We start from the raw sequence: 23,735 nt of genomic DNA, 5'->3' as shown, positions 1-23,735 counted from the left end.
GACCCTGTAAGGAAAAAAATGACAGGAAATCTGGGCAAGAACCAGGCCCAAGCTCTTGCAGTCCATCCTACAAGGCGAAACACATTCAGAAAGACACAAATCAGAATGATAGGCCTAGAATGATTGCCCAGGAGCAATCCCAAGCTTAAATAATCACACGACATTACCCATGATGCAACTACACTAAGGGACCCAGGCCCACGGATTGTTGCTCCCGTGTCGCAGAAGTATTTAATTTCAGGCTACTTCGTAGCGACTCAAATATTCCATTTCTTCTGGTGTCGACTAAACTACTAAGCAGGAGCCGGGAACGAGATCAGATGAACATGCTAGCGATGACATATTTCATTGCAGGAATTACCAACAACAAGAAACAATCACATGTATAGCATTCTACACATGTGAAAAATACAATCACCGCCCGGAGCAAAATCACTTAGCCAATCAGAGCAAAGCACTCAAATGGCTTCCGAGAAGCGTGATCTTGAAATCAGCGCCCGCTTGAAGTTTGTGTTTCGAATCTTCCCGGTTTAGTTCAGTTCACTTTCGGAAAACCAGCAGCGAAATATTTCCAACACCTTGACCACTTAAGTTTCAGCCAACAATCGCGTCAGCAAGTCTTATCTCTGTTTCAAGGAGCGAACAATCAAGGAGGAAAATTCAACATTTTTAACATGGAAAATATTTCAATATAATTTCCAAGTTGTAGTGGTGGAACGATTTCACTCAATCATTCCCTCACTTCCGGTTAGACGTTTGAAACCGGGGGGGGGGGACTCCCATATGAGAAGGTCAGGGATGCTCGTCGGGAAATTTGAATTTAGCTCCTAAAAAAGACTAATATGGGAGTTGCTCAAGCTTCATTAGACCCTAAAAGATACCACTTAAAACGGAATAGGTTCGATTACTAGCCACTGTTCAAGAAAGGATCGCGCGCGCACCTGTAGACCCGACTCGCGTACTCGAGAGATCAGCGGAAGTCAAGCCTAAAAACAGAAATTAGACGAGCGCGTTTCTTTTATAATTATTTCTTCGAGTGCACCCTAAAGGATACTTTGACAGCTAAGAATGGTGATGTTCGCACTTTCGCACGAACGTTTTTGTAAATAGAATAAGGATTATTATATAAATAGTTCATTTCCCGAAGGTGTCCGCTTACACAGATACGGTTTTACCGTACTCGATTGCCAAAAACTGAGGAGATAGTGAAAATCACAAAATTGATGAGCTGTATGAATTTAGTGAATTATGATTCAAGCCGTGATTAAAGGTTTTGCATAATCAACAGACAAGAGAATTGAGGAGAATTCGAACGAAGTGTTTCGCTATTATTTATAGATTATTTGCAGGAGCCATAATCGGGGACGGTATCTGTAAATAAATGCTTCAAAGATGAAGATAGACATGGCGAAATGATTTGAAATCTGTTGATAAATAGAAAAAAAAACACAAGACCGGGAGTTCAGCAATCACTAATATCGCCTTGGAAAGGGAAGAAAAAACAAGAAAAAAAGAAAAGAAAAGAGGTTATTACAACATGGGGTATTGGTATTTGGTAACCCATCCAAGCATGAACCCCGCTGAACAGGACTTAACTTTGTTGAGCGGACGAGACACGGTGCTGTCCTTGTGGTACTATGATTCTACATTGGATAATTTTTTTGCTCTCAAAAGGTAACAAAGAAAGAAAAAAAATCACTGATATCGCCTGCGAAAACAAAGAACGAAAACAATAGGAATGAAAATGAGAATCCGATTATACTTGCTTTGCTGATGGAACAAGAAAACGTACTCACCAATAACTACCGTTACTTTCGGAATTGTACGGTATCACTCAAACTAATCAAAAAGTACACAGGCAATTCAATGAACCAATCAAAACTTGAATTAAATGCATGGAGCTGACGTTAAGTGAGGGAAAGCGAGTGCGAGGTAGTCACAATTGGTTTTGGCTTTACTTACGATTAGATAGAAAATTGGCACTAGTTTTCTAAGCCAAGCGTAGAAATGTAAAACCAATTATTATGATTATTAGTTTTCGACACTCAATCGAAAACCGCTCCATTTCACTGACCTTTGCATTATAATTAGTGCATACAATATTAAACCATACAATGTAAATACAAATATAAGTTATGTTACTTTTGTAACAAGTAAAATCAGTTGACAGCTCAGTGATCATATCAATAGCTTTTCCACAGATTTCTTATTAACTCCAAAAATATATCTAACCACCAAATTTCCTTAGACAACCGAGAAACCAAAACTACAAAAAAAAAAAAGTAATAGACTCACACCAATTAACTTTGAACAACCCCATCACAAAAGGATCTCAGAATGACGTCAAAATCAAACAAGTTTTGGGTAATCCACGCTTTCAAGATTGATAATGTAGCATATATTGCCAACAGTTTTGTTTGGATATGCTGGTGAATTAATAATCCGTTACCAATTTCTAATTAATTAGCAGAAAACTTAACAGCTGCCGCCCTGTTTCCCAGTTCACTGTTTTAAAAATGGCTTTCAGATCAAACAATCACAAAATACATCCAAATGTAGTACTACTGAACTGGCTATTAATCATCACAACACAGCTTGCAGACTGAAAAACATTGAATTATATAAATAGCACATCGAAAGATAATCCTAGCTTTAATGCATAAAAACAAGTTATGACAAGGTCATGTAAATCCCATTGTTATATAGCTGGGGTTCGTTGGCGTTTTTCCCGCTACAGCGCGCCCATTCATTGCAAAATGCACTATAAACTCCCTAAGGATCGAAACAACAACATGACCTTTCCACTCGCACGTGATCAGATCTTGCTTCTTGAAACGCGTGGCAAATTTCTGAGGCAGCCGGCGTAAAGCAAACGATTGCTTCGCAGTTTTTTTTTTTTCTTTCTTTCTTTTTTTACTTTTGAGTTGGGAGGTATAACAAAACACTTAAAGGAGGTCTTATACTCTCAGATATAAATTTTTCTCCAAAAAAAACATTTTTTCAGAACATGAAGATTCAACATCCCTGTCCATTTGAAAATCTTATATTGAAACGATTTTCCTCTAATTACTTCTTGATTTACGTTTGAATAAAGAAATGTGCACACTGGTAACTATATTTCAACATAGCAACATCCATAGCAACCATTGTTTACAGTCTAAAAGTACTCACAAAATGGAATCAATTCAGTACATTTTAATGATACTTCACAGAAACGCTTTAAAGTGTACTTATGAGAATTTTGCAGCATTTTCCTGAACATTGTTTCCTCTACCATCTTGTACGTTCCTTATACTTGGTTAACATTTCTATGACAGGTGTTTATCCGGGTATTCAATGGAGCATTTATCTAAAAGCTTTCGATATACCCCCTCCCCTTGCCTCTAACCCCTCTCCCCGTTCACAGGGCTAATTTGGGCTCTCGAAGACAAAAGCCTCATTTCTTAAAATGACAAAATAGACGTATCACCAATTTCTCGCACACGATATCTCCACTGGGTTTTAACCGAATGTTGTCAAATTTTCAACATTGGTAAAGGACACAATTATCTAGGTCTTAAATCTCCAAAATTTGCAATTTATGAAATTTCTTTCCCTGTTATTTAGTTAATATAGTTAATATTAATTAATATTAGTATACTTTTTCAAAATTTCACGAGAAAAACCCCCTCAAAACACTGTTTTCAGAGGTTTGTCTCCTGGAAAACTTGCTTATGAACAGGATGAACTTAATTCCATGCTTCTCGAACTATTCATTATTACGTTATCGCGTTTATAATGAACACCACTTTTTACCACTTAGAAGCTAGTTATTCATTAACTATCGTGGCATGTGAAAAGGACTCCTTTAAAAAAAGTCCTTTAACGTGGTACCAAAACTGTTCCACAGAGTTTTTTTTGCAAAAAAAAAAAAAATTAAGGTATAAGACCCCCTTAATGACTGGCCCCCGCAAGAAAAAGTTTGCCGAGGGGGAACATTGAGGGTCTCGGGGAAACAAAACTCACTGCTGCCCATGGGGCCATTCATTAAGTGCTTATTATAAAACCTCTAAGTAAATTACCTTTTTAAGCAAGTTAGTTGCATGGTTAAGCGAGAGACTATTATCTAAGGTCCCGACCACATGTATCCGGATAATTTTGAATCCTCAACTTCTTCTTTCCGGATTCAAAAATATCCCCGTCCACACGTAGCGTATTCAAATCGAATTCGCTTGTCCACACGCATTCGGTGGTATCCGGATTCACTCTAGAGAAACTAGGCCTACACGCTGTGCCGCCATATTGGTTTATTGTTCGGTAAGAGACTGGACACGATTTTACTACGTCATCGGATTCGAAAATATCCGGATTCACCGTCCACACGTTATCGGATTCGTTGCGGATTTATTTTTTTCCACTCTGGAGAGCGGATTAAAAAATTTCCGGATTCGCAGCCTAATTCGCCGTATGCGTGTGGACGGAAGCCGTATCCGGAAAGAAAAAGTTGCAGATTCAAAAATATTCGGATACGTGTGGACGGGATCCAAGAGAACACACACCACAATGGGCCTCTTCGAGTGATAATCGTTTTCAATCTAATTTTAGTGCGTGGTCAAACTGCGAGGTTATTTTAGGAAAGATACCTGATTGCTCAATTTAAATGGCGTCGTAACATTAAAGGTTTGGTTTAAATAGTGTAATATTCTGCCCTGGGTATTGTTATTCATGACATGCGGATAAGGTGTGGCGAATTGCTCTGGCCTGGGACAAGCCCAAACCAGGCTCAGAAGGTCTCCTCGCAGGGATGGCGGGTGGGGTGCCAACTGTTTGCTGCCACGGACTAGAGTAGAGTGCACAATGGAGAGTAATTGTTTCCGTTTTATATGAATATTTGCACATCATTAATTCACGCCTAGGGCATTTTTACCATCTCAAATTGACTTTGAATAGGTAAGGAATATGCAAAATACGCGCGCCTGGATTTTCTGAACGCAATTCGTAAGGAAAGAGGAAGAAAATTTGAACTGTCCTACGCTTTGATAAAGCTTTCTACAGAGATGTTTTTTGCTTTAAGGTCATTCCTCACATTTGCATTGCGCATCCTTACTGCGCATAATTTATGGCGTCATTAGCGCGCACTTGTGCACGCGCATATTGAAAACATGACGGATTTGCCTTGATATTGAGCTCTGTCAGTTGAAAAATGGCTCTAGCTCACCAACGAGCATGGGCACCCCAATTTTTTTTCCAGTCATTGTAATCAACTAATCATAAGCTTTGCGTGAGAAAAGACTGATCTAATTTCTATTGCTGAAAATTGAATGAATAAGAAAAATAGCAAATACAGTGTGGTCTTTTCTATTTTGCAGTCGGTAACCACGTCAAGAAATTTGGTTCAAATTTTTAGTCAAGGATTTAGCTTTCTGTCTGAATCAAACTTAAACGTTTATTTGTGGTCCGACACAATGTATTGACTGTAGTTTAATACGTGTTCTTATGAGTCCGGGCTTACAAAGATGTTTCAATTACTGGGAATGCGTTCTTATAATAAGCATTAAATAATGCAAAAATGGCGCATTTTCAATGCCTCACTGCTCCTTAATAAGCATGGGCACCCCCTTTTTTTATTTCAAAATTAAAGTTATCATATGACAAATATTCAGTGGACAAAGTTTGAACAAAAACCTATTGTCACTTTTATTTCGGAGGAATTACCTTAATCCGTACAGCACTTTCCGAGAAATGACTTTCGAGCGTGTTAGAATGCAATTATTGTCAGCAGCCATATTGCTGGTTTTCAGTGTCACGCAATTCAAAATAGATCAAAATAAAAATCAAAACCGGTCGATAGATTAAGTCCAGAATCTGGGAAATGAAAGAAGGTAAATATGCAAAGAGTCTCGCCAAAATTCTGGTCACAGCAATTTTTCTTATGCGAGATTTGCGGAGAAATTTTTTACCCAAATTTATAGAGATTTGTATGGAGACGCCATGCTGGTGCCCATCCGTATGGGCACCAACATGGCGGCCGGAAATCAACAGAATCATCTGTCACTGAGTTTTGCTACAAAACCGTGAATTTATCCCACTAGGAACTCTAAAATATTAAAATAATACTTTTTCTAAGACATGAACTGTTCAGATAGCCAAGTTCCCCGAAATAAGTCACTTTTTTAACCATCATGACAGCTCTCTACGCCAGTAGGCTGGTTGTCCAGCGGCACTCCGCTGTAGTCGGTCGGTCAGCGGCGTTCATTGTTGTATAAAAGCCCGCGCGATCAGCCTTCATTCGTCCGCCATCTTGGTTGTATCTAGTTCTCGTTACGGGGAGATTTCGCTTGCATTAAAGATAAAGCTTACAGTTCGTCGGGGCCTAGTGTGTGTCCATTTAGACTACTGGCGTGGTGGCAGCGGTGGGATTCGAATCGTCACGTTCCCGTCAGATCCAACGCACTTTATCGACAGATTCATCGGGATTCCCGAGCAGCCAAGAGTCGGTTGTCGATATCATCTTGTTCCGTAAGCTGCGATGTCTTCTAACAGAGCCCCCAAGCAGTGGTGCCTCTCAAAGAACGAAACTTTAACCTCCTTCGAGAGTTGGAAACAAAATCTTCTCTACACCTTGTCTCTGGACGCCAATTTCGCGCCATTTTTGGGCGAAGGGTCGTCGTGGCTGAAAAAGACTAGGGCGAGCCCGTTACGCGGTTACACTGATGATGGGGAGTCGGTTCCAGCTGCTCGAAGGCGAACTGCTATCCAAAAGGTAAACATGCTCGAACTCATGCTAGGCCAGATTGCAAATTATTGCCCAATTATCTCTCGTAATACGATTGTCAAGAATTCTACTTGTATTGGGGACATATGGCAGACAATTAGACTTCATTTCGGATTCCAGACTACTGGGGGTCACTTTTTAGACCTGGATGACATTCATTTGAACCTCGATGAGCGCCCAGAAGATCTTTTCCAGCGTCTTATGGCTTTTGTGGAGGACAGTTTAATTAAACCTCACACCCTGCTCCACCACGGTTCTGTTCTTGAGGAGGAAGAGGAATTGTCACCGACGTTAGAGAATTTTGTTATTTTAATGTGGCTGAGATTGATTAACCCTGCTTTACCTAAACTTGTTAAACAACGATATGGAACTGAACTTCGGTCTCGTACTTTGGCGTCCTTAAAGCCTGAGATCTCCCAGGCGCTGGACTCACTCCTTGATGAAATCCGTTCTGCTGAAGACACAAAAGTCATGCGTACAGGAGCCTCATTTGCCACTCAGAAGTCCTCTTTTCGGAGGGGTACACCGACCTACAGTAAGTCGTCTGCGAGGTTCCCGGGACGCTCCTCTCAAAAGGCGAAAGAATGCCCCTTCTGTAAACAAGCTGGCCGCGCTTCTCACAGCCACTTTTTAAGCGAATGTGGGTTCCTTCCTGAACAGGACCGTTTGTACCTTCTGAAAGCTCGTCAGATTGTTTCAATCCTGGATGACGACAGCGTTGAGTTAGACCTTTTGTCAAGTAATGTTGACCCGCCGCGTCATCAGAATCTGGTTGAGCAGAGTGATCCATTTACGTCTGATGCATCCAGGAGGGCCCTCGTACGTCAGTCCCCGTACATTGACACGTTTTTCGGCCATCATCAGGCTAGAGTCATCATTGACAGCGGCGCCACCGGTAACATGATCAGGCTCTCCGCTGTACAGAGGCTCGGTGCAGGGATTTGGCACAGTTCACAGTCAGCTCATCAAGCGGATGGCTCCTCTCCTTTGAAAGTCCTGGGGGAAACTCGCCTGAGCCTCACCCGTGGAAGTCATTCGTTTCAATTTGAAGGTCTTGTTGTGGAGAATCTGGACGTAGATGTCTTGGCTGGTACTCCCTTCATGGAAGCGAATGACATAACCATTCGTCCTGCCAAACGCCAGGTCATCCTCGGGGATGGTACCATCTTCACCTACGGATCTGTCAACCATCCTCCGACTCACAATGCTGTCCGCCGTGCACAAGTGCTGCGTGCACCCTCTTCTTCTACCACTGTCTGGCCTGGCGACTTTATAGAAATAGTTCTCCCGGAAGATTCCCTACCTGATGCTGAGTACGCTCTAGAGCCTCGATTTGACGCCACTAACGCCCGTTCGGCCAAAGTCGTCGACATGTGGCCGCCTCCCTGTCTCATCACAAGCGTCGCTGGTAGAGTGCGTATTCCTAACCTCTCAGATAGGCCTTATGTCCTGAAACGAAATGAACACTTTTGCCAGGTCGACCCTGTCTTCTGTCCGTCTACTCAAGATCAGTCTTCCAACCCAGTTGACAACCTTCCGTACCACAAGGTGTGTTCAGTCCCAGTTTCAGAGTCAAAGTACTCCCAGGGCGTGGCACTAGACCCCGACAACCTCCTCCCTCCAGACATCACAACCAAGTTCCGTAACCTTTTAGTCCAGTACGACTCCGTCTTTGATCCAGCAATTACCGGCTACAATGGCGCCTTTGGTCCCCTTCAGGCAAAAGTAAATATGGGCCCGGTAGAGCCTCCTCAGCGTAAAGGTCGCCTCCCCCTGTACGGTCGCGATAAACTTGTCGAGCTCCAGCAGAAGTTCGATGAATTGGAAAATCTTGGCGTGTTCCGTCGCCCCGAAGACGTTGATGTTTCTGTCGAGTATCTTAACCCGTCGTTCCTGGTCAAAAAGTCGTCGGGTGGCTTTCGTCTCGTCATTGACTTCGCAGACGTAGGTTGTTATAGCAAACCCCAGCCCTCCCTGCTCCCGGACGTGGATTCTACCCTACGCTGCATAGCCCAGTGGAGACACATCATCGTCTCAGACCTAACCAGAGCCTTCTATCAGATCCCTCTCGCCCGTGAGTCCATGAAGTACTGCGGAGTCGCTACCCCATTCCGGGGCGTACGCGTCTATGCCCGGTCGGCCATGGGTATACCTGGCTCGGAAACCGCACTTGAAGAGCTCATGTGTCGCGTCTTGGGTGACCTCCTCCAGGCTGGTATCGTAGCCAAGATAGCAGATGATCTGTATTGTGGGGGCAACAGCCCAGACGAGTTGCTCCGAAATTGGTCTTCTGTTCTCCAAGCTCTCCATAAAGCTAGCCTGCGCCTTTCGGCGTCGAAGACCATCGTCAACCCCAAAACTACTTCCATCTTGTGTTGGACTTGGTCCCAAGGCACTCTTCGCGCCAGCCCTCATCGCGTCTCAACACTGTCCTCCTGCAGTCCTCCCAATAAAGTTGGCGGCATGAAGTCCTTTATCGGTGCGGTCAAGGTCCTTGCTCGTGTTGTTCCACATTGTTCTGCTCTATTGGCCCCCCTTGACGAGGCTGTAGCCGGGAAACAGTCCCAGGATGACATTGTCTGGTCCGAACACCTTACTGAAGCCTTCAAGTCTGCTCAAGCTGCCGTGGCGTCTAGCCAAACAATTACTCTCCCGAAGCCAGATGACCAGTTATGGATCGTGACCGACGCTGCTGTCAAGAGACCCGGCATCGCCGCCACTCTCTACATCTCGCGGGGTGACAAGCTAGCCCTCGCTGGTTTCTTTAGTGCAAAGTTGCGTAGTCACCAATTATCCTGGTTACCGTGCGAAGTGGAAGCACTTGCGATTGGTGTTGCAACAAAACACTTTAGCCCCTACTTAATACAATCTAAACACAAGGCCTGCGTGCTCACCGACAGTAAGCCTTGTGTCCAGGCCTTCGAGAAAATGTGTAGGGGAGAGTTTTCTGCTAGCCCGCGAGTGTCGACTTATTTGTCAACTGTCAGCCGCTTCCAAGCCAACGTGAGGCATGTTGCCGGTGCTGCGATCCTACCTTCTGACTTTGCAAGCCGCAATACACCAGACTGCTTTGATCCTTCTTGTCAGGTGTGCAAATTCATCACCCAAGCTGAGGAATCTGTCGTCCGACACCTATCTGCCCAGGACGTCCTATCTGGTCAGAAGAACCTCCCTTTCACAAGTCGAAAAACTTGGTTGTCTATCCAATCTGAGTGCGCGGACTTACATCGAACGCATGCCCACCTAATACAAGGGCCTCGTCCGTCCAAGAAGCTTACTAACATTAAGGACGTAAAAAGGTACTTGTCTGTCGCCTCTATCTCCAGTGATGGCCTCTTAGTCGTGAAAAAGACTGAGCCTTTGGCTCCTTCGCGTGATTGTATCGTAGTGCCCAGACAGGTCTTAGATGGTTTACTAACCGCCCTACACCTCAGGTTGTCTCATCCATCGTGTCTCCAGCTTAAGAAAGTTGTCAGCCGCTACTTTTACGCCCTTGACCTAGACAAGGCCATAGAGCGCGTTTCTCTTGGTTGCCATCCTTGCGCTGCACTTCGCCACGTCCCCCACGCTGTTATAGAACAGTCAACTTCTGATCCTCCAGCAGCAGTGGGTGTCTCCTTCGCAGCCGATACCCTGAAGCAGTCTCGCCAACTTATTTTGGTGCTCCGAGAGTGCGTTACCTCCTATACTTCGACCCTCCTCGTGGTAGACGAGAAGCATGGGACCTTACGCGATGGGTTAATCCAATTATGCGTCGGCCTGCGACCCCTTGATGGGCCTAACGCTGTCATTCGGTGTGACCCAGCGTCCGCCTTCAGAGCTCTCGTGAATGACCAAGTCCTATTGCAACACAAGATTAGCCTTGAGATAGGTCGCGTGAAGAATCAGAACAAGAACCCTGTCGCTGAAAAAGCAATCCAAGAGTTGGAACGCGAACTCCAGCGGCTGCAACCGGAAGGTGGCCCTGTCTCTCCTAGGACTCTGTCCGTAGCCACTGCCCACCTGAACTCAAGAATCCGCTGCCACGGCCTATCCTCTAGAGAAATGTGGACTCAGAGAGATCAGTTTACCAACTCTCAGATTCCCCTAACAGATCAGGCGCTAATACGCGAGCAGCATCTACAAAGACTGGTAAACCATCCCCACAGTGAAACGTCAAAAGCCCCGCGTAGTGACTTACGCAGCTCTCCTTCAATAACTGTTGGTGACTTAGTTTACCTCTACTGTGATCGTAATAAGTCCCAAAGTCGTGACCGATACCTCGTTGTCTTAGTGGACGGTGAGTGGTGCAATGTTCGCAAGTTTGTTGGGTCACAGCTACGAAACGTTTCGTACCGTGTGAAGAAGAATGAGTGCTATAAGGTCGCTCCCATCCGAGTACACACGCCCTGGCGTCCCAGTGAAGAAGAGTCCAGCGACTGCGATCTTGACATCGGTGTCGACCAGAGCCCTCCTATTGATGATCGAGGACTTCCTAACGACAAGGAACCTTCCCTAGAAAGCCCCCCGTTACCTCCACCTGCCCCAGGGATCCCTATCGAGTTATCGTCCCCACCTTCCGCTTTTGTCCCGGCAGAAGATGTCCCGAGATACGGTGAGGATAGCCAACCCGGTTCGCCGGATGACGTCGAGGTTATACCTGCCCCCTCTCCAAGTGTTAGCCCTGCAGTGAACAAACGTCCAACTCGGCAACGGCGTCTCCCGCAACGTCTTCAGGACTATGTAGTAGAGTTGAAGTAGCCCGGTCGATCCTAATCCTTTAGCCGTAGCCGGACAATTCTAGACATTTAGCTGTCTCTCAGCATTTGTTTAGTTTTTTTTTTCCTCTTATCTGGTCCGAGACTTTAAGACTGCTCTTCATACAGTACATTTCTCGTACATAACCTGTGTGTGTATTTCATACCGACTTATCGCCTAGTGTTTCTTTGTTTGCATGCTTATTTGTTTAAGAAGGAAACAAGAAGCCACGCCAGTAGGCTGGTTGTCCAGCGGCACTCCGCTGTAGTCGGTCGGTCAGCGGCGTTCATTGTTGTATAAAAGCCCGCGCGATCAGCCTTCATTCGTCCGCCATCTTGGTTGTATCTAGTTCTCGTTACGGGGAGATTTCGCTTGCATTAAAGATAAAGCTTACAGTTCGTCGGGGCCTAGTGTGTGTCCATTTAGACTACTGGCGCTAGGCCGTCATGTAAATGCCGCGTCACGCGAAAGCTTAGAAATTCAAGCGTAGTGTATCACAAAACCAAGAACCCATTTGGAGCGAAAATTTGTATGAATATTAGTTTTCAGCTGCTCTTATACATCATTTAAGTCAATAGTTTTGTAGCTCAAATTTTGGTGACGTCATGTGAAAACCAGCAATTGGCCCCTCATGTGAATCAGTCATGCAGAGAAATAACAAGACTTATTTTCATGAAAACTTAGGATAAGCACACAGAAGTCAATTTTCATGCATGCCCAACGCTTTGAAATTGCCTTCCAAAGAGACCTCACTTGATCCAAACGTACGGTGCGGTAGTTCCGGAGCAGCAGCAGCTTCTTTCGCCGTGGACCTACAAACCTTAGTAAGTATTACACAGCATTTTCGGGGTTAAATATGCAGACAATTGCACCGGAATTTTCGGAGTAGAAGTTCCAACAAACTGGAGACAAATATTTTAGCTGTTATGCGCTTTGCAAAGCTTTTCGAAAGAGATGTATTTGCTCAGTACTTTTCGAGAGACGACTTTAGGCCGTTAGACGTTGTACTTCTGCCGTGGTTCGATAGTAGCACGGCAAAGGAGGAACTCAGCATTTACTGATGCCTCGTAACAATTCTCCTCCTAACTCCCCGTGGGAACGCAATCTCGCCAAAATACATTGATATAATTTATGAATTTTGTTTGTCTCGACAGGAGCACGACGTTTGAATCGCTGCCGTGCCATAGTCGTGTAGCACGGCAGAGCTTGTCGATCTTAATCGCTTGCCGAATTTAATGCAAAAGTTTGATTCAGGCGCCGCACTTCTGCCGTGCTTTAGACGAACTTAATTCCTGAATTTAGTGCGGCACAGCAAAAGCACGACGTCTGAACTGGGCCTAGAATCGAGCCTAGAATGCGAATTCTTGTCGGTAGACATGGCGCCTCATGTGAATCAGTCATGCAGAGAAAAGACAAGACTTAAGGTGCGTTTCTTTAAGAATATCCGAGATTGGATTCTTACCAAGAAAACTTAGGATAATAACATAGAAGATAATTTTCCTGCTCAGCGCATTGAAAATTCTTTCCAAAGAGACCTCTCTTGATCCAAACAGTACCCTAGTTCTGGAGATGCAGCTTTTTTCGCCGTGGGCGTGAATGCAAACTGTTGTAAACATTACACAGCACTTACGAAAATATGAATGTGCAAAAATATGCACCGGGAGTTCCAACGAACGGGAAACAAATATTTCAGCTGTGTTTGATAAACCTTTTGAAAGAGACGCATTTCGTTTCAACCCGTTCAGTACCTTCCGAGAAACGACTTTCGAGCGGGTTAGAATGCACTTCTTGTCAGCAGCGAAATTTGCGCGTCAATTCTCGACGCTTGGTCCAATGATGCGACACCTATTTAAGTTAACTTCGGAGAAAGACGTAATATTTGCTACTAACCCGTTTTATTAGTAGTACTATTATTTATTATTAATCGTGTCCGCGTAATTGAGATGCAATTTTCCGACCGTTTACGGATGGAAAACGGCCTTTTCCATCCGTACAAAGTGTACGGATCGACAAGCCGTTTCACCCCGTCGACTCCGGTAAGTGAGTAAGTGATTTATTTTCTAATAAGTCTCCTTAATGAGATGCAATTTTCCGAACGTATACGGATCGAAAACAGTCTTTTACTATCTGTCAAACTGTGCAGATCGAAAAGTTGTTTTGTCTGAACGTATCAGATTGTGTGTACTGGACAACCGTTCTTTCTTTTGAAGTTCCGAAAGTTTCTGCACGTTGCTGTTGTTCGGCTCGCAGACACTCGATCTCATTTGCAAACGTTTGCTCGGCTATTTTTAGTTCCAAGGCTAACTTCTCGGCCAGCGATTTCTTTCTTAAAACGGAACGTTTACTTGAAGTAGTAGACTCACTTGGCGTAAAGAGTCGAGGTGTTTCACCTTCTCCTCTGTTTGAGGCACTCATCTTGGCGCGGCTTGAATGACTCTTTCACAATAATATAATAATAATAATAATAATAATAATAATAATAATAATGGCATTTCGGGCAGTATATCCACAGGGTGGCTCTTCGCCTGCCCGATGCTAACTAAATTTACAATTGTAAAATGGTTAAGAGATATCTAAAAATTTATATCTATGTGTAAAAGAGATAAAATTGTGTTTTAAGATATGCTAAAATAAATAAATGAATAAATAAATAATAAAAATTATGCCAGATGTTCTAAAGCTCTCTTAAAAATAATGTTTTTGGTGTCTTTACAAAATTTGATATAGTCTTGGCAGCACCTCACGTTGCTGGGCAACGTGTTAAATAAACCTGCAGTCTGGTCCTGTAGAGTATTATTAATTAAAGATCTCTCTAACTGAATGCTGTTACTAGATCTTAAGCATCTTTCGTGTTGAAATACATTAACCACAGGGTTCGATGATAATTACACGCAGTTACACGGCTGACTTACAGCTTGGCTCGGCGATTTCGATCAATATCCGGCTGGGTGAACCAAATTTCGCTGCTGGACGACGATTAAACTTGGCTGGTTCGTTTAAGACAACTTTATTCGCGGGTTTTACACTCAGAACAACATCGCTTTCACCGCTCACGTTTTACAAACTCAACTCATGATCTAACACGCGCGCACGTGACCCCTAGCAACGAGCTGGCCTGTCATTCGTAACATGGCAACACGACGGGAAAGTGGGAGGCACGGATAGCACTTGACGCTGGGTTTCCCAACTAGACGAATTTATGTACGCTCTTTGTAAAAGGAGAAAAGGCTGATAAGCACATACTATCGGGCGCCGTTTGTAAAGAAAATGATTTAGCTTAATTTTGTCGTTTTTTTCGTTATTTACTTAATAAAGTTTTGTGATATGATATCATGCGTTAAGGATTTGATATATTAAATCCTGATTTCAAATCATGCGCTTATGATTTGATATAATAAACTATTATTTCAAAGCATGTGCTAATGATTTGATATAGCCTGATTTCAAATCATAAGTTTATGATTTGATATAATAAATCCTGATTTCAAATCATAAGTTTATGATTTGATATAATAAGTCCTGATTTCAAATCTTGCGGTTATTATTTCAAATCACGACTTACTGATTTGAAATCATAGCTCATTCGTTGACTATTTGACGTCCGGCGGATGATGGTTAATTTAATCGCTTATTTAAAACCAAGAAAAGCCTTATTTCAAATAATAAATCATTATTTGATATCAGTAAAACCATGATTTAATTTAATAAGTAATAAGTAACTGCAGCGCGTCCTTGTGACTTGGCACGTGAGTTACTAACGCGGGAGTATATCGCAAAGATGACACACAACCAGAGAGCATCTAGACAGCTAATCCGGTGACCAAAGATTTACTCACGCGGGCAGCCCAAGGCCCCAAGCGGCTTTACAGTTTCACCTTCCACGAAAACATCCACGCACAACATTATCCTTGGGATAACTTGATGTCATATCTAAAAATAACTTGAGCGGGATTTTCCTTATCCTTTCTTGCTCGCAAGTAGTTTACGGGACGTCTTATAAAAAGAAACTGATAAAAATTATAGTTGTCTGCGACAAAAAAATGAGAGAACCCCAATGAAAAACCTTAACCAAATCTTTCATCCAAATAAAGACACTACGAAAATTTATAACCGCGTCAAGTCGACAGTTCCTAGGTATCAAACCCAGAATAGGTTTTTGCACCTTCCCGTCACTTAAGTGAGTAAACCCTCCCGCTCACGGAGATTTTCATTGTCTTTCCAGGCGTTCGGTAGTTGAGGAACAGCGCAAGCACAACTAATTGAACGCCTGTGAGGGGCTCACTATCTAATACGAAAAAAATATATATATATATACATATACATACGCGACCCAACTGGGACAAGAATCTTAGCTATGCGAAAGATGTACGCAGACTGTACACTGTTAAGCCCACACTGGCCAGTGGATCCTGCGAGTCCATGGACTGCTATCAGAGAAGGAACAGTGCACCGTGTTTTTTTGCACAGCCAACGAATTCCAAACAAGTTGCGATGACGGGGACACATCGTAATTGTTAAATGAGACTCTTCAACTTCAAAAATGCCTAAAATATTGCACAAATTGAAGGATGATTACTTTGCGGAACGGCAAAGAACAAACAGCTTGACCAAATAAGGTTGGCAATTGATGAATTTTTAAGAACGATTCATTCAAATCATTTGTATTACTTGCAGCAATAGGATCTGCACAACTGGAATAAGACATATTTCTAGCTCATAAACGTAATAAGGGGGAGGACCAGAATACGGAGGAGGGGGAAATGGCTCAACAAAAAGTTGGCACGAGGGAGGAATTGGTGAAAAAAGAAGGCAGGAGGGAGAAAAGGAAATGCTGGGAGTAGGAAGAACTGGATGGACCTGGATGGGGAAATAGTTTTATGGAATATTTAAAGTAGGGAGGAGAGAAAAATTGGTTTAAAAACTAGGGAGAAGGGAGATTTACCTTCCTGTTCCTCCCCCTTCCCCTCCCGTATAACGTAAAAATCGGCTTGCAAATACAGCCGGCTATAATCGTATATTTCGGAGAAGGGTTGAGGCCGCCAGGCCTCACCACTAAGAACTCTTTAAGGGATGCTCGCATAGATTTCATTTAGGTAAGAGTGTCGGAACTGCAAGGAGTTGTTCTTCTTCGAACAGATAAAGAATAACAATATTTAACTGCCTTAGCGGTAGTTCGCCTTGACAATAACCGTGACTTTTTAAGGTAACCTTGAATTTTCAGCAAGTTTTCGATTACAAATTAATTCCCGTCCAAACTAAACTAAACTCACACCCGCTTATTTGAAATTTGGTGCTTTTTAGGGCCTATACAGTGATCGATAATGCTTAGTTAGGCCTGCAATACTAAACACTCTACCTGCACGAGCAAGCAACAGTTTGGATTCACTGTCCACGCCAACATCGTCATTTACTTTACAAAATGTCAGATGGCCATTGTGCACTGGCCGATCGTTATGCACTCCATATTTGCAGGACTTTCTAAACTGGAGCCGGAATTACCACCGACCAAAGTCGAGTACTTACAAAACGCCATGGCAACGCGCGTAAGCGTGTTTCTCGGGAAACAAGCAGTTATTCCAATCCGGACAGCGTATTATCTCTTGGTGCGATTGACCAGAAAACCTTTTTTTGGTAAAATTCTATTAGAATACACCGGTGGGGAGAAGTCCCCAGGACTATTCGCTGTGAAAAGTCCCTTTCAGAGTTTACATGAGGGGACTGGTTGCGGAGGATTGTTCCCTCGTGTGCAACTACGTACGTTTTGCAAATGGCGTAATACATTTGAACACTTTAAGGCCCGGTTTAAACGTTGCATTTTACATGGGCCGAATCTAATAATAATATGAGTCGGCCCGAATTTAAAAGTTCGGCATTTGATTTAAACGTCGCATTTTTTGAGCCGAATAAAATTGCTGAGCGTGAGCGACGTGTTCATTCCCTGACTCCGTTTCAACTTTCCCATCAATACGGCTGACAATGATAAGGAGCACATTTTCCGTTTAGATCGTTAATACTTTTCAAACACCATTTATTCGCGCAAACAGGATGCAGCGATTTACCATGCAGATGGCAGTGCATTACCTCTTAAATTCTGATTTTCGTTTCACTTTCAAGTTCATAGACTTCGCTCTCCATTTTCTACGTAACTTTGCTGAAGAGAAGTAAGACCCCCCGCATACACTAGTATCCTCAACAGTCGCTTCCCTACTCCGCATGTCATGTAGCATAGAGCGGTTGCTTGATGGCAGAAACATAATTGGTTTTGCATGACTACGTTACACGATTGGAGCAAAGCAAGAACCACACATACTGGTATCTTCAACAGCCTTCCTTCTACATCTCCTACTGCAATTGCCGCCGAAAATTCCCTTAATCTTGTTGTGCGCAAGTGCGCATGTCATAAAGCACAAAACTGTGGAGTTATGGGTATAATATAACTTAACATTTATGAATTAGATTCGGCACAGGTAAAATGCGGCGTTTAAATCAGCTGTCGAACTTCAGTCAGAATATTCGACTGAACTCGCATTTAATTCAAATATGTCGCATTTAATTGATTTAAACGTTGCATTTTAGATGCACTTAATTCGGCAATTAGATTCTGCCACTGCTCCGTAGGCCTTATTGCTGGAATCTCCGAAAACGTGTAAATGAGCTCCGCTCCATCCTGATGGAAAGTACGATCAGGGAATTTGAATAAGCGGGACGGTTTCCAACTCCTCAAACCATGTCCACCACTGAGGTTTAAGCTCCTCTAGCAATTGGCTGTCCCAGCTTACCTTCTGTTTCCACAATCCTTGCAATATCATTTTGACTCTCCCTGTGAATGGCTCATATAATCTAAGTGGATCAAACACTTTTGCAGCAATACTCAAAACGCTTCTCTTTGTGATCTGGTCATGAAGCGCCTTAGTCTCTGACACGCCTTTCATTAAAGGAAAACTGATTGTGTCGGCATTTGAATCCCACTCCAGGCCCAGAACTTTCGGCTTTTTCAGTAGCAATGGTATTTTCAGCCACCAACTTCTCCTTCAGTTTACTTGAGTTAGTGAGGTTCATTCCTGCACTAACCAAGCGATGTCGTGAATGACGGTAATAGTGCTCCGCGTCGTCATCGTCACTAACTCCAGAGAGGACATTATCCACGTACATGGAGTTCTTCAGGTCCTCTGCGACCCAATCATCCTTTTGCTTGTGTAGGTGATGCCTCAGGGTTGCTTCAAGGAGAACTGGTGAGGGAGATGCTCCAAACAACACTCGACGAAATCTATAGCATTCAATGTTCCTTTCTACATCGATTGGCTCTTGAAGGTTCTTAATCCATAGGAACCTTGTTGCATCTCGGTCGACTTTCGTTAATTCAACTTGGAGAAAGGCCTTTTCGATGTCTGCAGTCATGGCTATCTGAGGAACTCGAAACTTCATCAACAACGCACTCAGGTCTGGTAGAAGTGACGGTCCACCGTGAAGACAATCATTTAGACTGGGAGCATCAGATGAGGTTCTTGCAGAGGCGTCGTAGACGATTCTTATCTTGGTTGTGACTCTTTCTTCGTTAATAACAGGGTGATGAGGGATTTAGTGCAGGGTTCCAGTGTGACGGTAAGGGTTTCCCACCTTTTCAATGAACCGTTCTCTTAACTGGCTGTGGATGATTTGATCATAATTCACGAGCTGCTCTGGATTTCTTCCCAGACGACCCACTAATGTACGCAGTCCCTTCTCATTAAGTCCCAGATTAAATGGCAGTGGCGGCCTATCTTGTTTTCATGGTAACTCACTGACCGTAAACAAATTCAGCAAATACCGCAACATCGCAAAACAAATTCACCAAATACCGCAATACTTCAATACCGAGTGGAAACTCGATGTCACACCGAAACCATAATACTCTGTGTGTTAAGTTTAGAGTAACTGATAGCAATGAAGAATTTGTTAGTAAACGTTAAGTTAGGTAATTTCCGATTTAGACATTATAATCAAAATTCGTAATATCTATCGGCGTATTGGCTGATAATTAACTAACATTAACTTACTCTTTTCCGATTAAGGGAATGTTCAATTAGAGACTAGAAAAGACTCGGAAAACGTTGGAGAACTTTGAGGATAATTTATACATGTCTGAATTTATGAAACCGTGCTAATTTCAACACAACCACCCTGACATTTTCCAAGAAAATACACAGGCTTTTTCACTCAATCAAGCACAGGCACTCTGTCAACACACAGCCTACTCACCCACCTTGCTTGTGTCTGTCTGGCTGGCTGCCGGCCCCTAAGGCTGCAGGGCATTGCTGGCCAAGGCTGTCCCGCAAAGAAAATGAGCAGTTTTAACTGAGGAAAGTGCCTCTCTCTATGACCCTCCCCCCCCCCCTCCCCGCTGGGGTTAGGTCCTGGCAGCCCCGCTTGGTATCAGCTGGTAGCCAGGTCCCAGGGCTATCTTCTCCCACCATCCTTGACGGAAGCCCACCTGGCTTTTCAAGCACCGCAAAGGCCTCCACGCCAGCTATCGCCGGCAGGCAGGCGTGAACGTTTTGCCTTAAATTTGACACGGTTTTCATAAATTCACACATATATATACTGTCCAAAATGCCAAAACACCGCATCATGCAGGTTCAAAATACCGCAAAAACATTGTCTAATTCCGCAATACCACAGCCTGTGAACGCAGACGTATTTCCGGCTGTCACTTGGTTCGGCGGAACCAAGTGACAGCCGGAAATACGCCTGCAATACCACAAACCCCAATGTCTCTCCTCAAGGACGAAAACAATGTGTTCATATTGTTCACGATCAACCTCAAAGCTAATTGGTTTTCTTCAACCATTATGTTTCCAAAATAAAAGTCCGCCTTTCGTCAGGCGCACCATTTCGTAGCTGAATTTTGAAGACAAAAAACAACAAAGTTTTCAAGATTGTTGTATACCAAACAAAATTTAATTTTTTTGACGATGGCGTTCAACAACAATTCTGATATTGCAGCCGCGTTAAACGAGTGTTCTTCCGTTCAGGAGTAGGAAAATTGGATTGGTTCCGTCAGGATTACTGAAGAGTAAGCCGTCTTCTCTCTCCGATGTAAGGTCCCTGCTGGACCTTACACTGGAGCGTGACTGGAGGGAAAAGTGTCTGCCTCCCTTACAAGTCCTTCTAATTTCTAGCGCCCATTAAAAAAAATCTGTCTTAAAGGATATAAACCTAAAATCCTATATGTAAACAAATTTGTTTTATGTTCTTTCCATGTCTGATAACATCGTGCATTGCCAATGACTGTTCAGTGTGTTCTTGAGAAGCACGTCACGTGGCCAGCTGTAGCAAAAGGCATACCGTAAATCCTCGAATTAGCGCCCCCCTGGAATAAGCGCCTCCTTCAAATAAACGCCCCTCCTATCAGCCAAAATTTAACATAACCGCCCCCCACCCTCGAATAAGCGCCCCCCTCCCCTCCCCCCATTTCGTGGACGAGTAATGAGACAACAAAGGATGTATAGTTTTCGTCATGTAGTATTAGCTTTGTACATTGTTTCAGTTTGTCAACACGTTTCGTTTGGAAAAAAAATTACAAGTACTAACGGTGCCGCGACTTAAACTTTAGGATCAGCGTTTTATGTCGATAAACAGCTAATGTTGCTGTTTATGCGGATATGCTGTATTAAAAAATGAACATGTCAGGCCACGATTTGGGAAAAATTTAATAAGCGCCCACCCACCCCCTACCCCCTCGACTAAGCGCCCCCCTCGAATAAACGCCTTACGTCTTCTCGTAAATTTGAAATAACCGCCCTGAGCGCTAATTCGAGGATTTACGGTATTGGATGATACCATTGGAAGTGAGTTTATCGAGTTAATGACAGAGTTTTGAGGGTCACCTGCTCTTCAAACGCCCTCGTGAATCCTAATTAAACCACAACAGCCAGGCTTCACGCTCACAACCGTGCACCTGTCATTATAGTCTTCTTATATTCAGTCTTCTAAGCAGGGAAATGCGTCTAGCTCACGTTCAGTATGGATCCCTAGAAAACACTGCAAAAATGCGCGTGCTGAAAGCCTATTTCTATGTGTCCCGTTCCTGCAATTAATGTTCCTGTGTTCATTTATATATTCTTCTCCGTTGCAGTTCAAGAACACCAACCAATTCTAAGTATGCGTTGCAGATTTAAGCACAGGTCTCATACAAAGTTTGCCTTTATGGTCTTCACGGTTTTCGCCATCGGGGTTCTCTTTGGAAACGTGTTCACTCCATTACCACTGGATCATCCGGATCAAGAGGATGGACTGCCAAATATCGTGACGGAAACCTCAAAATGGAATCGGTTTCTGGGTGAGTAAGCTAAAAGTTCCATAAACCTAAACGCTCTAAGGGCCGATCCGCACTAGCAGACAAAATTGTAAAATTAAGAATCGTAAACGCAGTGGTTGCGTCTATCGCCAGCAGGTCAGATCGATTGAAAGAAATTTATTTTTCTTGAAACTAAAGCTACTCATTTTTAGGCAATGATGACAACTGTGAATGAAGTCAACAACGATAAAACAAAGGTACCGGATGAATTTATTTTTCGTAGTGTTTCGCCCGTTTTTTTTTACTGCAATCTGCCGAACTCGATAAGTAAATTGATTCACAATCGATGTACCTGTAAGCTTATTATTAAAACTACGGGTGCATACGTTTGCACAAGAACAATTGCGTCTGTGTTTTTATGTTTTAGTCCATTATTTTGTAGTCCTTATTATTCACCTCTGAAAATTATACTAAAACAATGATTCGCCTCAGACTCAGTGAACATTGGTGAATATTCACCAATGTTCACTTCGCCTTTGGCGAATAATTGTTAAGAGGCCTTGCGCCTAAGAAACGACCGATGATTTCCGGCTAAAAAATAAAGTCGGCCGATTTTTATCTCCCAAGCAGAGGTTACCGAGTACTATTTAAAAATGAATTTCTTTTGTTTCAGTTTCGCTTTAAACCAAAAATATCGAGCCACAAACTTTTTCCGTCTGATAGCAGCAAAATCAGGCCGAAAATAAGCCCCCGCAAAAAACTGTTCAGAAATTACTATCGCAACGCAAAATAATAAGAAAACTACACAGTGTTGAAGAAAAAGGCCTTTTAATGCAATATCATTCGATAAACATCAAAAAACTGCCGAAGCGATTAAAAAATAGAGTTTCAAATAATGCATACTAAATTAGATGGAGCGTTGGAGCTGATTTTAAAATAATTATTTCTCAAAAGTTCAACGCTTTTGAAAGCAATCACAGTGATGAATTAGACATTGGAGGGATATACATCACGTTTCTGGAAAAACAATTTTCGGCCAAAGTATATTGACTTTGTACAAAGCGTTCAAAGTTACCGTGTTTACCGTTATCCTGCTACTTCGGCGAAACACTTCTCTTTTGCCAATACAGCCGTGGATAGCGTGGTAAACGCCACTTTAAACCTTGCTAGGCATTCAAAGACCATCCTAAGTAGAAGGACGTAGAATTAAAAGAGAAAGGAATATGAAAAATACGCAGAAAAAGAAAATAAAAACTCGAAATTACCATCTGCTAACGAAAGTTGAATCTGGAAAATGTCGTGGCGTGACAGCGGCCTAAGCACTAGGCGAAGAGAAATCTCAAACTCTCATCAGTTTGAACATTGATATTGGCAGTGGCAATGTCTGAGGCAAAGTCATTTGTAGACCTTTTACTTTAAACACATTCAAGGAAGTTAAACAAGACCAAAATCGTGTTGTCCCATTGTCTACAAAATAGATCCACACAGTACATATTTAATCTTTGATTTGTAAGTTGAACAAGAATTTGCCGGTATCGTGTCAACTTAGGAGTTTCTGCATGTGAACAACGATTAAATCATCGGAAAAAATCTGATTTTGATAATTTCATATTGTTTCTGCTTATTTGGAGAATTTCCAGAAGTTCTTGAAAGAAAAGTCTTTGTACGCCCTTGCATACGGTGGGAAAAACTGTCCTGTCCTGACAAAGTCCTGAAATAAATGTACGTTAGCAGGAAAGGCACTGAAGTCGGACAACTTTTCTCACTGGAGACGGCATTGAATATTCACGAAACGGAATTTATAATGTCAAAAACCGTATCAGATTGTAGAAAGTGGAAAATATGAAGCTTTTTTTTGTCTCCAACGGTTTTAATTTGGCCAGAAATAAAATGTGTCGCCCGTGTTCGGCAACTCGCTCGTCACTCGTGGAGTATCGCTAAGTAGGAAAATAGTTATATCATTTTGAA

At 42.9% G+C, this 23,735-nt stretch overlaps 3 protein-coding genes across 3 annotated transcripts in view; 2 read left to right on the top strand and 1 right to left on the bottom strand.

The window, feature by feature from the left end:
• Window positions 1-6,177: 6,177 nt before the first annotated feature.
• LOC145469935 (uncharacterized) lies at window positions 6,178-11,923 on the top strand. Its single transcript, XM_081453754.1, has one exon. It carries the CDS (start codon window positions 6,509-6,511, stop codon window positions 11,492-11,494), a length of 4,986 nt encoding a protein of 1,661 aa, XP_081309880.1. The 5' UTR covers window positions 6,178-6,508; the 3' UTR covers window positions 11,495-11,923.
• Window positions 11,924-12,586: 663 nt separating this feature from the next.
• The window catches only part of LOC145470112 (alpha-1,6-mannosyl-glycoprotein 4-beta-N-acetylglucosaminyltransferase-like), a 13,885-nt gene continuing 2,736 nt past the window's right edge, over window positions 12,587-23,735 (top strand). Inside the window, exons 1-2 of the mRNA XM_081453945.1 lie at window positions 12,587-12,915; window positions 21,606-21,813. Coding sequence (XP_081310071.1) covers window positions 21,632-21,813 — 182 coding nt within the window. The 5' untranslated portion in view covers window positions 12,587-12,915; window positions 21,606-21,631. The remainder of the gene's footprint in view (window positions 12,916-21,605; window positions 21,814-23,735) is intronic.
• On the bottom strand, window positions 18,401-20,064 carry LOC145469215 (uncharacterized). Its single transcript, XM_081452906.1, has 2 exons — window positions 19,962-20,064; window positions 18,401-19,041 (listed from the first exon to the last, which is right to left on the bottom strand). Exons 1-2 carry the CDS (start codon window positions 20,062-20,064, stop codon window positions 18,401-18,403), a joined length of 744 nt encoding a protein of 247 aa, XP_081309032.1.

This window comes from Orbicella franksi, chromosome 15, assembly GCF_964199315.1.
Source record: "Orbicella franksi chromosome 15, jaOrbFran1.1, whole genome shotgun sequence".
Taxonomy (NCBI): Eukaryota; Metazoa; Cnidaria; class Anthozoa; order Scleractinia; family Merulinidae; genus Orbicella; species Orbicella franksi.
This window is presented reverse-complemented; position numbering and strand designations above follow the sequence as displayed.

What these genes read in the sequence shown, in the direction of transcription:
- LOC145469935 (XM_081453754.1), top strand. Translation starts at nt 6,509, where the DNA reads ATGTCTTCTAACAGAGCCCCCAAGCAGTGGTGCCTCTCAAAGAACGAA.
- LOC145469215 (XM_081452906.1), bottom strand. Translation starts at nt 20,064, where the DNA reads ATGTGTGAATTTATGAAAACCGTGTCAAATTTAAGGCAAAACGTTCAC. An exon ending in TGCGGTGCTTGAAAAGCCAG is followed by an intron (nt 19,042 to 19,961) that starts GTGGGCTTCCGT and finishes TTATTAACGAAG; the next exon opens with AAAGAGTCACAACCAAGATA.